General features: G+C 34.6%; 1 protein-coding gene across 2 annotated transcripts in view; it reads right to left on the bottom strand.

The window, feature by feature from the left end:
* The window catches only part of USP10 (ubiquitin specific peptidase 10), an 84,976-nt gene that overhangs the window by 30,302 nt on the left and 38,840 nt on the right, over positions 1–15,834 (bottom strand). The window contains exons 2-6 of one of the 2 annotated variants that reach the window (XM_036750518.1): positions 10,218–10,286; positions 8,243–8,303; positions 7,977–7,991; positions 4,897–4,995; positions 1,408–2,439 (exon numbers count right to left, since the gene is read on the bottom strand). In XM_036750518.1, the coding sequence (XP_036606413.1) occupies positions 1,408–2,439; positions 4,897–4,995; positions 7,977–7,991; positions 8,243–8,303; positions 10,218–10,286 (1,276 nt within the window). The remainder of the gene's footprint in view (positions 1–1,407; positions 2,440–4,896; positions 4,996–7,976; positions 7,992–8,242; positions 8,304–10,217; positions 10,287–15,834) is intronic. The other variant, XM_036750519.1, reaches the window with a different exon arrangement.

Below are 15,834 nucleotides of genomic sequence, written 5' to 3'. Positions count from 1 at the left end.
ATTCTAAAACACCAAAAGAAAAAAAAACAACTAAGTAGCTTTTATACATATAAGGTAAAATGCCCTAAAAATTTTTGAACCAAAAATACTGTACTGAATTTTCTTTTCATAAAAACTTATGTCAACCAACTGTTATATAAAGAATTTCCTTTTTAAAAAGATAAATTCTTTGATGCTTTGTTATTCTGATGTAACAAGCGAAATTTTTGAAATTCTGGATCAAAAGAAGTTTACTCAAGGCACAATAATTCCAAAAAAAATTGGGGGGGGGGGGGGGAAGAAATCAGGGTTAAGTGACTTGCCCAGGGTCAAAGAACTAGTTCAGTGTCTGAGGCTAGATTTTAACTCAGGTCTTCCTGACTTCAGAGCCAGTTCTCTATCCCCTGTACCACCTAGCTGCCCCAATAGTTCAATATTAAAACACTATGCCAAATGCAAATTTGTTTGAAAGGGGCAGTTACATAACAAGGCAGACTCAATTCTGGATATGATGGAATTTTTTTTTCTTGGTGAAGGGGGTGGCGTGCCAAGGCAAGGTTAAGTGACTTGCCCAAGGTCACACAGCTAGTAGCAAGTGTCTGAGGCCGGATTTGAGCTGAAGTCCTCCTGACTCCAGGGCCAGTTATAATGGAATTTTTAAAATAATTATCTTTCTTTTTTTTGGTAAGTGTATACGTGCCCTGAAACCACAGTAAATTTTGAACATTTAAACAGAAAGGAGCCTTGAAAGTGAATTGTGTCATTACTGTGAACACATAAAACCTAAGCTCAGATTTTTTTGCATATTGGAGTTTTTAAAGAAAAAGTTACCTCTGGACAAAAGCATTCCATATTTTTTTTCCTGTCCAAATCTCATCTTTGGTTTGTTGAAATACTGAAGAAAATCAATTTCAATTTCTCATATGCTGGCATTCCAAAAGAGGTACTTTTAAAAAGCCAACTATTTGCTTCATAAAACTTTCTCACAATTAAAAAAAAACTTGGAAACAGACTAAAATGATACAGTACAAACTAGAGAAAGTATATTATATTAAGCGTATGTAACCCTTATAGACTAAAGCGGCAAGGCTACTTCATACCACCATAAAACTGCTAGGCAACAGAATGGAACTACTTAATCAAAAACTGGAGAAAGAACAGTAATGAGACTTTAAACATTTAACACTGAATTGTAATTATTTCTTTGTGCTTAGAAGTATGTATTTCATTTTAATCATAAAGTAGGCAGATGATTTATAATTGCAATACTTCAGAATTTCAACAACTTAATTTTGGCCCTTCAATCCCAGATTCAATGTTTAAAATATGACGTTGCATTTTATTTATAAAAACTTTAAAATTCTTAATCAAAGATCAATCACAATTGCTCATGTCTTCACTTTCAGTTGTAATCTTTGTTAACTATACCTGCAATCTTTATGGCTACAGGATCCTCTGAAACTGGAACAAGCCCTTCTTTGACTTCAACCTGTTTTTCAGGGACCAGAGCAGATGTGGCAGGAGGGGAATATTTAGTTTCAACATAAGCCACAGGTGTGGAAGCAGAGGGCTTAGAATTGTGAAAAAGGCTAGCCCAAGATTTAGCAGGCTGATTAACAGAAACCGATCCTGTAACAGGGGTTGTGACTTCAGCAGTAGGTGAAGCACTGTCATGCTTAGCTGGATCTGAGTCAGTGCTTTCCACAGTGTACAATTCCACCCCATTGGCAGCTGGGCCCTCAACAGAGGATTCAAGTGTTTGTCCATTAGCAACTCCAAGATTTTCAGTAGTACCAGTAAAAGGCTGTGCAACAGCTGTCCTTAATGGGCTACTCCTGCCAGCCTCCGAAGGGATGCAAGACTGTTCAAAATTAGTAACATGGCATACCTCAGGCTGCCCTGCAGTCCTGATATTGTCTAGTGCTCTAGGAAAAGAATCATCAGTCACAGTGTCACTGATGAAGTCCACAGAATTTTCAGGGCTATTACAAGTCCTTGGTATAGCTGATGGTGGTATATTTCTCATAAATTCTGTATCCTCTGTGCTTATACTGTTCAGTACTGATGAATTTGCATGACCATTTAAAAGGGTTTCTGTAGGGATATGGTCATTGCCATCTTTCAAATAACTGTAGTATCCAGGTGGCCTTTTTTTCTTCTTTTTACGTTCTCTTTGTCCAAGGCCTCCAGAAAGGCTGTCATTTTCTATATTTTCGGCTTCGGCATTAGAACCATTATCCAAAGCAAGTACAGGGCTTGTGAATTGGCAGTCGATGGAGTTGTAGTTGGTTTCACTGTGTATGTCATCATGGTTCTTTTTGGAAGTTGTGCAACCGAGAATAAATTCTGGGGCCTGAGGATTCAGTGTGCTTGAAATACTGTAGTCAGTGTTATTCAGTAAAGATTCATCTTGTTCAATAACTTCAGTAACACCAAACTCAATTCGTTGATACTCTTCCCCTGTTTAAAAGAAAGGATAATAACGTCCCTAGTTAAGTTCAATCTTTAATGAAAAATCAAAATTAGTTATCCTTCATATTATTCTTCTTTCCTATCTGTTTTGAGCATTTACAGTATGCTCTTTTTGGTAATTAACAAAAATCTATGAAATCCATCATCACTGCAAGAAATGCATCTTTTGTAACGAAACAAAATTAGTTCTAAAGTGTTATGGTATCATGAAAAGCACAATCTTGTGTTTTTATTCTCAATTACCATGCTATCATCAATATTTTCAGAAATCATAAATCAAAGGAATTTCCAGTCAAATTAGCCAAATGGTATCCTGCTGGTTTCCTTAATACGTATCTTCAATAATAAATTCATATCTTCACTACACTATTTTATGTAGTAGTAAATGTCAATTTGGCCAATTTATTTTTTAAGTATTCACAGTAAATAGCTTAGGAAAATTCAAATCACCATTAACAGAAACAAAACCAAACCCCCACTTACCACAATCAATACTACCTTCTGTAAAATTTTATAGATTCTGTACCTCAAAAAATAATTTTAAATTTTTAAGAGACTACATAGCTTTTATAAAATGAATAATATTTTATTCTTTCACAGGTCCAGACCAAAAATCTTTCTAAAAAGTGAAAAGGAATCCATTTAAAAAGGCATACTTCTGACAGAACAACATGAATTGCAAAGAGGATTCAAAGTCCCAATCTCATCCATTAAATTCCTCAGTGTGGAACTGACCTCTATAAACTATTGAGCAAAATTATTCTGAGAAGAACCTTATTTGAGTCACTCAGTCTTCATGCCATGTAATCATCTACATTCATATGTACAATTTAGACACATTAAAATTTATAAGGTTTGTCCAGTGAGCCTTTATGCTAAAAGATTCTTCCTTTCAAAACCTCTACCTACTCAGCTCGCTAAGTGAATAAGAAAGTTATTTCCCCCAATCTTTCTACCTTGAAATATATTAAAGTAATAAAACCTGTTTCATTAAGTGTCAGAGTAGCACATACAAAAATCAAACTATTCAAATGCCTTAACTTTAAAAATTAACATAATTAATGATGCAAAGTACCATAATTCAACTTGCACCTACCTAATTGTACTTAACCATGATCATCCTCATCCAGGTGGCATGTAAAAGTCATCTACTTAAGAAATATCAACATTCTATTCCCTTCTCACTAACATAAACTTACATGGGAGATGTGAAAGTTTAGATATAAAAATGAACTTGGAGATTAATTTGAAATTATTATTTTGAGTGCCCAACAAAGGCAAATAAAATACATACAAATCCTCACAGCTGCTACAATTCACTATATCTTCTTCTTTATTTTAACACCTGCATCAAAACTCAACAAATAACTTTTAAAAATACACAATCATTTCCCTCCCTTCAACCCAGGTATAATGTAAGTCACTGTCAGGTTCCTTCTAGCCTGTAAGGCAGTTCTTCACTTGGGGTCCATGGACTTCCAAGGGGGTCTGTCAATCATTAATTCAGAGGGTCAATGAACTTGGATGGGAGAAAAAAATGTTATCTTGTATTTCAGTAAAATTGTTCTCCTTTGTCATCTTATTTTATGCATTTAAAACCATGATTCAGAAAAGGGGTCCACAACACAAAAGGTTAAGAACACCTGTTTTAAGGTGATGTATACTCCCACAAGGATGTGTAACAGGATGGGGCAAATGGGTAATATAAACGGACTCTTCCTGAAGGAGGCTTCTTTATTTTAACTGCTATCAATACTGAGGTTATCATATAGACAGTATTCAAATGCAACACCAAAGTAGCCTAATGTAAAACTGACAAGAATATAGTGTCTATATCCACACGCACATATGTATGTAGATATGTGTGCATGGATGTATTTACCTATATCCACACACACGTATAAACATGCTTCTAAACACTTCATACACATGGAGCTCCATGACGAGGCCATTTCCTAACGGGCTGTTGTTCAGTCATTCAGTCGTGGACCACAGCAAGCCAGGCCTTTGTATCCTCCCCACACTTTAAACAAATGCGCTTTGTAAATCTCCCACAAATTCCTCATACTCAGCACACATAACCTATTGCTTAAACCTCGAAACTGCCCACAAGCGCGTGTCCTCCCTTTTCATGCCTAATTGTGGAGAGCTAGATGCTGAAGTCCACACCTTTTCTAAGTCTACTTACAGAACAGTACTGTAACGTCAGAGGAAATGTGCTTCAATACGTAATGAGATGCAATTTGTTTATAATACATTCGACCACTAGTTATTTCTTTAACAACCAAAATAAATATTCATAATGCCTATACAGAGAAAGTTTAAATAGAAAGCAGTCACTCTTATTTCACTGCTAGTGTTCATCACTTATGGATCTAGTTGCTTTTTTAAAATGAATACTAAAGGAATGACTATTTCAATGAAATCAACTTTTCATTATTGTACCTAGAAGTTGACAGTCCACTTTGCTTCCACGCATCTTTGTTTCAACCCATTCCGTGATGTTTCGAGGATGCAATGTTGTATGGACTGAAATGGATGTACCTGAAGGTATGAAGAATACTACACATTGACAAGATACCCCTTGGAACAGTTATAATGTATCCTGTCAATGCGTTATGGTGTATGCTGCAAATGTATATTAAGAATTAGTATGCGCTGTCATGCAGCTTGAGCAGGATTTGGATTATTCATAAGAGGCAGAAATAGCTCCTTCCAGCATGTGTATTGTCAATTTTAAAAGTGGCTACTGTGTAGTAAATACAGATGTACAATGTGGTCTAACATTAATGGAACTTTGTGACCATTTCAATCGCTGGTGCATCATTAAATATTGACTGAGCACTAAAACGTGTTTAGATTATTAACCTTAGAAGAGAACAAGACACACCTGCCCTGCCTAGTTAGCTTGAATTGCTCATCATGTTTCTATCACAATGGACATACTCATGTACACTGAAGGGCAAGAGAGTTAAGACAAAGCCCAATTTATCAATTCAATATACTGGTAGGGAAAGAAAGAAGGCCAAGAAAAATCTTTTTCTAAAAACCCACATTTTGGGTAAAAGTTAAATGAGCAAACAAGATAGTTAGGCAGTCAGTTTTCTAGAAAATAGAAAGACACCTCAAGTACTGACAAAAACATTTAAGTTTTAGTGAAGTCAACTTTGATGGTTTACCTAGTACTAACTTCTTATAAAATGATTTTTATTGAAAATGGCTTTTTTTCCTGCCTGGAGGAATTAAATGTAACCAATTCATAGTAACAAATTTCAAATAGGGTTACAAAATAGCAATTTTTCTTTAAAAAAAAAAAAGTCTTAGAGCTCTTTCAAAATACTAGAAAATTTAACCAAAAGCTGTTTTAAAATTTCAGAGTAAGACCTGCACCAGGATAACACAATTTCAAACTGTACTATATACTCACTACTAGAAATTACATGTCAATATACAAGGTACCCCACAAGTCTTAGTGCATTTTAAAGTTACTAAAGTTCAGAGGTTCCCAAATTTATTTGGTCTACTGCCCCCTTAAAAAAAAAAAGTTACTTAGTACCTCCCCTGGAAATCTTTCTTTAACCTTTAACCTTTTAACCTTTTTTTTTTAAATTTGCATCATGTCAAAAATATAGAAATTTTTTTAAATGACCCATCTTAAATTTAATAATTTATTGTAAATTTGTGGATTTTTTCCTGCATTAAAATTTTGATGGTGCAATATTGCATTATGTAACATTTATATATAGTATCACAGTAAACAAGTCATTACATTTCTGCTAATGCATGCTGGACTTCCTGACAATGTGAAACATGCTTGCCTGCCAACACTTGCTTGTTAAGACCTGTCAGCGGACTTGACCACTGATCAGTTATAACTTGCTTTTTGTGTGGTTATTTGGAAAATAATGTAATCACTATGACTTTAACTCTGTTACACAACAGATGAAACATGTATGAATGGTTTTTCAAAATTTTAACTTCTCTTCTTTCCTTATGCTTCCATCACCTTTTTTTTTATTCAATGCCCCTCAAATGCACCCAAGACTACTACTGACCCCCTGGATCATTCCAGCTCCCCCCAGGAGGTGGTATCGTTCACTTTGGGAACCTCTGCTAAAGCATTTTTAATACATTTAATCTACTAAAACTTAAAAATACACTGAGAATTTTGGAGTACTCTGTAAATGTACCATTTTCCTGAGTCCACTAACAGATCCATTGCTGTAGAGCATATTAAGAGAGTTGAAAACCAATAAGCCTGGCTTACTACAGTACTACAGGCTCTTTAAAAAGGACAAAAAGATCTACACAAAAGGTCAGTTTGGGCTTATCTATGTTCTTTTAAAAATATGACTTTTAATCTGTGTAAGAAGCAATGTTTTAAAGAGTGCCATGTTAAAATGCACAAAATAAGAGGGCTTTTCCCCACTCTAAGCTTAAGACCAAACTGCTAAGGCCTCAAAGAATTTCACGTAAGTGAAATCATTTTAGATAAAGAAGCCATTTATACCTGTATTTGGAAAAAAATCCATTTAGTCACATGCAGCTTCAAAAGGTGCTGATGTTCAAGCAAGTTATTTTAAAAAAAAAACCCTAAATCTGGTTTTTAATTAGGAGAGCTTTCTCCTTTACTGATATGTTTTTTGACTAACACCACCCTGGTAGGGGGAGGAGGTAGGAGATTTACAAGCTGAACAGTTTAGTCAGTGACCCTATTGTAGCATTTCAATGCCTCTTAACACTCCTGTTTTATTTTCTTAATTATCAATGAGTAAAATGTCTCTTACAGCTTTGACTTCCTAGAACTTCACACAAGCCAAGTAGATAAATAAAATTTGCCTTTCCTTTTTCTTTCATCTTGTTCCTTGCTTCTTATAGGGTTGAATGACTTTTTAAGATGGAATCATTTTTAAATTTTATTTTAGCCCAAGACTTTGATCTGACTTTTAAAAGAGTATACATCATTATGAGTTGGATAGCATACATTTATATCCCTTAATGTGAGAACTCCATATGAGTTTAAGCTCCTTAAACCTTCAAGGAAATTTCTGGTTGACAGGTTTTTTTTAAGGTCAATAGGAAAGTTAAAAGTGATCCAAACTAAAAACACTAGAGAAAGTAGAACTCTCTGCCAGCCTCAAAAGGGACATCAGGCCTACATCACCTACTTCGTACTGTAATAAAATGGTATACTATAAAGGCAACAAAGTGTTCCTATCTCAATAAACAAGGTCTACAAAAATCAGCTCAGGTAAAGAAACAAAAGACCCACACTCAAGTGACAAGACATCAACAAACTGGCAGGCCAACAAGGTACCAAAATTCCCAACATGGCAATAACAGGCTCAGAACAATTTTAATCTATGAGAACAGCCAACCCAAGCTACCACTCACCAGCAATATGAACACATAACATGCTCCAAGATTAGCAAGCCCCTGCACCTGGCAACATCACCATCAATGCAAGAAACCCTGTGGCAAACCTTGGAGGAAGAGGAAAGGTGGCAATGAAAGATAATACATACCTGTGACACTGAGAACTGTTAAGGGAAAAAGAAAGAATTAACCACTACATGCCTTATGCTAAAGCAAAAGTTGTTTTTAAGATGGAACAAACAGTAATAAGACATCAGGTTTGCTTAGGTACACAAAAATAAAATATTAAGAAACAAGGTAACAAATATTTCTGAAGCAACCTGCCAGGCAACAGTACAGAGTATACAAGTCTAGAATATACAAGAGGGGAAAACTTTGAATGAATTTAAAAATAAAAAGTAAGGAATTAACTTACCATCACGTAATTCCTCTGGGGTTTCAGTGTCACACAAAATTGTTTCATTATATGGTGGAAGCTACAGACATATTTGAAATAATTTTTTAGTTCAAGAAATTTCAACCCTTCATTATAATATTATTTTATCGCAACTAGAAAACCTGGGTTGCCTCTCATGTACTTTCCTATGTAACAGCTGCATTTATAAAAATGGCACAATCATTTAAGAAAGCAATTTTATAGGACTAGCTCAGTGCTTTAATGTTTTTATCAAATAAACTCTTGTACCATTAGAATACCACTAGATATATGTTGCTTGTTACTGAATTTGGACTAGCTACTACTATGTACATGAATATATATGCCATAAGCAACCTACCATCAGTAGGGTATGTTATTTTTCTGTAAGAAAGTATTATTCTGAAGCTGATACAGTCATCCTTTCCTGCCTAGTCCTGCACCCTCACGATCAAGAGTACAAAGTCATGGAACAACTAGTAGAGGACTGGAAGTAAGAAAAAAAGTTAAGTCACAAGCTGGAAGAGGCAATGGAGTGGGAGTTACAGGGCCTAGAATTGGACCCTGAGGCTGCCACTAATGTGTGGTCTTGGGCAAGTCATTGAATTTCTCTGTGCCTGAGTTTCCTCATAAAATGAGGGTGCTGGACAATCTCTAGAGCCATTTCAGTCCCTTTGGAACAACAGCTACATCCTGGAGGGCTTTTAGGGAAGGAAGGTAATGGCTAGATACATGACTGTTCTGTAGAATAGAGAGCAAGAACTGAGCCGTAGTACCCTCCCTCTCCACCATGAATGACTAAATGGAATCTAGGAGGGAAAGTCAAGAGGCATGTACAGACAAGCTCATCCCTCCCCCTTTCTCCTTCTTAATTGATGGATTTTGTGTCAGTTGTTTTTGTGACTGGTACAGAAGTATGGGGAGCTTTATTTAGGTGGTTACAAGGTCAGAGGTAGAAACAAATGAGGAAAAATCAAAGTAGGGGGGAAAGTACAAATCTGTATACATCAATGTAATTCTGTTTATAACCTGTCATCTTTTTTTAAGGAAAAGTAATAAAGGCATTACAAGTACTACATATAAGGACTGCTGTTCTCTATTTTTATTCTAACTAGTTAAGTACCACTACTCAATTCTAACAGGATAAAAACACACATGGAAGGTAAATGACAAAATGAAATGAAAAAATCTGAAAAAAGGGACTAAGGAGAATCCTACATAATTTGTTCACAAACACATGCAGTAAGTTTGCTCTACTGGGCTGCCACTCTTGTCTTTGAAGACATAACACCAGCTGACATTCATCCTGTGCTTTGTTTACAAATTGTTTCTGCACACATCTTACTACTTGATTCTCATTACAACAAGTATTACCCTCGTTTTGGAGAAGAATAAATGGAAAACGAAAGAGGTTAAGTGGCTTGCCCAGGGTCACAGCAACTGAGTCTCTGAGGCAGAATTCAAATGCAGGTCTTCAGGATTCCAAGCTCAACAATCTATCCAGTTCCCAACATATTTTATTTGGAATCAAACTGTTCAATTAATGCTGGCACCAGTTAAGTGGGTATTAAATCTATAAGAAGGCCATATGCGATCACAGAAACCAAGATTTCAAGGAAAATTTTCTTTTTAATTAAAACAGCTAGCGATACAAATGAAGAGGAAAAAACACATTAATAAAATGCATTTGTTTTCCATAAGCCAAACTGAACAAAAAAAGTATCCATGCTCAGATTGTGACCAGTATAGGTGTTTGTATACATATTACATACACAAGTTGCATGAAGAGAATACATTGTGTATTTTATTCATTATTATGATTTTTCCCAATTTTGCCTTCTTTTTTAAAAAAGTCCAAATTTCAACTAGTTTTCATGTTTGGAAAATAAAATACTTCCTGACACTTTTAACCAAAAAAGTAAAAACTGAAAATAAGATCATTAAATATGCCTAATATACAAAATGGAGATCTTACCTCAACAGAAGAACGAGGAGTCACAAAAAATTGATTGAACTCATCAGGAGTAAAATCTCCAAAAACATACTGAGGAGGAAAAAAACATATTGATTACATAAAATGTAAAAGTTTGAAATGTTAGCAAAATCACTACATGTTTTAACAATTCATCAAATATACTTTGGTAACAAAATTCTTGAGACCCATTTCAGCAGGCTAAACCATGGAAAGCTCTGATACCTAGGATTTCTTATAGTCACTGAGCTGCTAAATTTTCCCAACCTATAAAACATCAATAATACTATTTAACAAATTAAATAAGTAATGCTCCAAAACTGAGGTCTATTAATAACAATTTTGAAAACATACTAAAACTTTATACGACAAATTCACTACAAAACCTTTTTCTAAACTAAATCAATTTCCAACTAAAGACTATTCTGTAGCCTATCAATTTCTGACTTGCTTCTTTACTCTTCTGGTTCTCTATATTCACCTTTGCCTCCAATTTTCTCTAGCAAATAATGCAGTCTATGCCAACACATGATAACAGCGAAAACCCAAGAAATTAATCTTTAAGCAGTAGCAAAAATGCAAATTTTTAGATCAAAACAGAACAAATAAGTTATTAAAAAAATTCTTATAGAATCATAAAGGCATTTATCTAGCAAAACTTATTCATGAAATAGTGAAATTAAAACCCATGGAACCATTAAGTAAATGTCTTCCTCAAGGTAACACAAAAGATGTAGGATTAGAGATATCAGGCCTTCTGGCTGCCATTCCAGTGTTCCTTCCAAGAACTAAACCCAGGAACTTTAGGAAATCAAAATTATTATTATTGTTTGGCTGCTTAAGTTGGATCAACTGCCAGCCAACTGCCAGGGCAGGCAAGCCAGCCTAGCTTAAGTAGCAAGTCACCCTAAGAGAGGGAGAGGAGGCAGCATGTGCCCGGCAATTGAAACTATCGCCACCACCTTCAGACCCTGAACCCAAGACATTTTGCATCATCAGTGATTCCATGCCTGCAGCCATCATCCTAGGAAACAAACCATGTGGAGATGTACCCTGGTAACTGTTTCTGACACAGCTACTGAAGATCCAGAAAACAAAGTTCTTGTCATCAAAGTCTTTGGCACTATTAAAAGATTCAACACCAGAAACTGATAACTATTTGATCAATGGAAATGACATTAAAGGAGGGACATTACAATTTGCTTTGCCACTGTACCCTAAGGACCATGGGACCTTACCATGTGATTTGTAGCTGAAACTTTCCATAAATGTTGTCTCTCCAATTAGCATGTGAGCTCCCTGAGAGCAAAGACTATCTTTTCTATTTGTATCCCCAGCAGTTGGTGCTTTGACCATATAAGAGCTTAGTAAATGACTGATTGATTGATTGATTGATTCATTCATTCATTCATTCATACTGTACCAGATCTCCCAACAAGATACAAATCTGATTTTGTCTGGAGGGCAGCTTGATTTAGGAAACATAAATTCACTTTTAATCTTTTAATTTTTTCCAATGTAATATTTTTATTGAAGAACATTCTAATTAGAAACCTTTTTTAAAAAATTCTTTTCTTTAAACTTTTAAAAGCATATATCAAAGTATCATCAGAACTTGACTAGAAGGAATCTTTGGACATTATTTTGTCCAATTCCTTTATTTTGTACATGAGGAAACACTGACCAATAAAAGGACAGTGACTTGCCCAAGGTCACACAGATAAGTAAATAGAAGGCATAAGTCCAGCTTTTCTGATTGAGAATTCAGCGTTCTAACTTCACATTTTAATATTATCTTTGGGGGCAAATATCTTTGTACCACAGGAGTACATATCTAATTTTATTATAAAAGTTGAGATAGGTGTAATATACAAAGTTCACTGTTCAAATAACTCCAGCAACTCATCTATTTCATATACTGAGATCTAGTTGTTTAAAATTAACTTCTTTTGATTTGTCCATAGTGTATTATGAAGATCACTGTGGGCTCACAATCATTTTAAGCAAAACAGGTTCCAACTTGAAAATATTTTATCCTTCGCAGAGTCAAGCAATTGCTACTAGGTATGCTATGTTTTACTGTTTATAATTGACAAATGAAACTATCTCTTTAAGAAGTTAATAAACTTGGTAAATGGTGTAAGATGCTGGCCTATGCCCAATTTCTGCCAGAATGCTTTCCAGTTTTCCCAACAATTTTTACCAAATAATGAATTCTTTCCCCCAAAACTTAAGTCTTTACGCTTGTCAAATGCAAGGTTACTATATTCATTTGCTGATGTAAATTTTATTTCTACTCTGTTCCATTGATCTACCTTTCTATTTCTTAGCCAGATACCAGATAGTTTTGATAATTATTGCCTTACAATATAGTTTAAGATCTGGTATAGCTAAACCTTTCTTTACATTTTTTTTCATTAGTTCTTTTGATATTCTTGACATTTTGTTCTTTCAAATGAATTTTATCATTTTTTCTAATTCAGTAAAATATTTTTGGTAATTTAATTGGGATGGCATTGAATATATTAATAAGTTTAGACAAAATTGTCATTGGCCCTGCTTATCCATAAACAATTAACATTTCTCCAATTATTTAAATCGGATTTTATTTTAAAAAAGCTTTTTATCATTTTGTTCATATAGTTCCTGGGTTTGTTTTGGCAGGTGTACTCTCTGGTATTTTATACTGTTAAGAGTTATTTTAAATGAGACTAATATGACTGAAGGGGAAAGGGATAAATGTTGAAGGGGATGTGGAAAAATTGGGACACTAATTCTCTGTTGGCACAACTGTGAACTGATCCAACCATTTTGGAGAGCAATCTGGAATTGTGGCCAAAGAGTTATTAAACTGCCTATACCTTTTGACCTAGCAATACCACTACTAGGTCTATTTCCAAAGATGATTAGGGAAAAGGGGAAACAACCTTTATGTTCTAAAATATTTATAGCAGTTCTCTTTGTGTAGGAAAGAACTGAAAATTGGGGGGAGGGTGCCTATCAACTGGAGAATGGTTGAACCAAGTTGTGGTATATGATCACATGATACTGTGCTATAAGAAATGATGAGCTTGTTAATTTTAGAAAAACATGGATAGACTTGCACAAAATAATGAAAAGTGAAATGAGCATTTCAATGAGCAAATCAAGAGAATGTTGTATACAGTAACAGCAATATTGTTTCAAGAACTTTGAGTGACTAAGTCATTTGATTATTATAAATAACCAAATTAACAACAACAACAAAAAACCTAGGAAGAAGACACTATGTACATCCAGAGAAAGAACTGATAAATAGAAGCATATGTAAAGTATATATGTACATACATATTTGTGTCTAATGGAAACCATCTTGGAGGGGGAAAAAAATGGGGAAAAAAGAAAGTTACATGATAATTTTATCACATATTTAAAAGGAACAGCAAGTTGTACATAACAGATTTGCAATTTCATACACAATCAACTTTTTTATTCTACTATGTTGTAGAAATTTATTTCATAAATTAAAAATAAGTAAGTTTGCAAAATGTGTTTAAAAAATGTAAGTGGAAGTCTGTGTTTTAAATAAACGTTTAGCTTTTGAAAAGCTAGCTCAACTCCAGTGGCTTCCTATTCACTCTAGGATAAAATATAACTTCCAGCTTCAGTGGAAATGACTCCATTCTAGCACTCTATGGTCCATTCAGCCAAAATGGCCTTCAGTCTTTTCCTTTCACAAGGCACTCCATCTCCTAAGACAGTGCCTTTGGGCTATCTTTTCCATATTCTTGGAATACCTCACCTGGCCTTAGCGTCACAGTCCCTCTCTTTCCCTTGAGAAACTCAAGCACTATTTTTCTATATAAAGCCTTTCTAAATTCCCCTAACTCTTTGAGCCCTGTCTTATAATCTACTTTGTATTTAACTACTTTGCATGTATTTATAGTCATTAACTTTATACTTATGCGGCATACTTTTTGTCTTCCCAACTAAAATGCAAACTCCTTTCAAGAGGGAATTTTTCATTTTCTGTACTTTTCGTTCTCAGTGTCTGAAGTAGAGTAAATGTTTAATAAATACTTGTTGATGGCAAATTATACCAATACATATTAAAAATTCTTATCTGTAAAATTAGAGGGCTGGATTAGATGACTATAAAGTCTCATCTAGATCTTTAAAAAGGAAAAACTTTAAAATGCAAAGGACACAAATGTATCCTAATATTTTAAAGTTGAAATACGGAATAGCCCTTCAGACAACTACATATCATTACTTTGTTTGTGCTTATGGAGGGGGGAAGGAAGGCAATTGAGATTAAGTGACTTGCCCATGGTTATACAGCTAGTAAGTGTGTCAAGTGTCTGGGGCCTAATCTGAACTCAGGTCCTCCTAACTCCAGGGCCGGTGCTCTACTCACTGCGCAACCTAGCTGCCCCCGTATCATTACTTTTAAGGTACACTCTTTGACATTATTGCAAATGCTAATAAATTTCTTCTTCTCAAAACTTGGTTTTCACTTTATGATTATCATACCCATAGTACACCTGCATATTTCTATATCCAGTTCATTTTATGTGCTAGGATCAGATCAGTCTGTTCCCCAAAGTGAGAGCTCTACATCTGCTTGTTTGTGGCACAAAACTCCAAAAATTATTTACATTTTCTTTAAAAGAGCATTTATAAATAAAAGTGTGTGTGTGAATGTATATTAAAACATAAAGTTTAAGTTGTTTATCAATGTGTGATTGGTGTTTGGCAAATCAACATTTCAAATGTCAGAAAATCTCAAATTACTCAAAGTTCCATGCCAGAGGAAACATTAAATAAATTTACAGACTTATGGAGTGGAACAAACCTCAGAAAAACATTTAGCTCACATATCAAGAAAAGAGAAGCAGTGTGACACAGTAGATAGAGCACTATACTAAGATTAATGAAGATGTTAAGTTCATCTCTAGCCTTAGACACTATTTGACCACAAACAAGTAACTTAACCTTGATCTCCATGTTTAAAGAGAGATTCAAGATGACAAAAACCACAGGTCTTTGATGAATAAAAATAATGCTGAAAATGCAATTCTGGCAATTAAGAAAAAATGTTTTGTAACAGTTCTAATAAATATATTTAGTACTAAACTCTAATACAATCGAACACAGACCAAGTGGTCTACTTATTACATACTGTCTCATAAGGTTAATGTCAACTTAATTCAAGGTATCTCAACGTTAATGACACTACAAGTTTTACTCAAAAAACTAAAACTGAAAGGTCTCTTTAGCCACACGAAAATGAGAAAGTAGGCAGTCATTAATCTCTACTGGCCACAAATTAACAAACTGACCACGACAATTACTTCGACATATTAATTTGTTCTTAACTAGATCACTATTAAATATCCCTATAGTTTGAGAAAACAAGGTAAAAGTCGAAAGTCTACAAATGGTTCACAACAAATTCAGACAAACACTGAACACCTATCATGTTCTGTAACTAGCCATTGAACTTTTGCCAAGATGACGGAGTGCAAATTTTGTCAGCTTTATCATCAACGAAAAAAATGTAGCTTGGTGAGTCTAGAAAATTTACTGTAGAAATTTCAGGAAAGGGTGATTTCTACTAAAATTACTGTAAGCATACTAA

The sequence above is a fragment of the Trichosurus vulpecula genome, chromosome 3 (genome assembly GCF_011100635.1).
Source record: "Trichosurus vulpecula isolate mTriVul1 chromosome 3, mTriVul1.pri, whole genome shotgun sequence".
Lineage (NCBI taxonomy): Eukaryota > Metazoa > Chordata > Mammalia > Diprotodontia > Phalangeridae > Trichosurus > Trichosurus vulpecula.
Note: the sequence above shows the minus strand (reverse complement) of the source record. Positions and strands in the feature narration are given on the sequence as shown.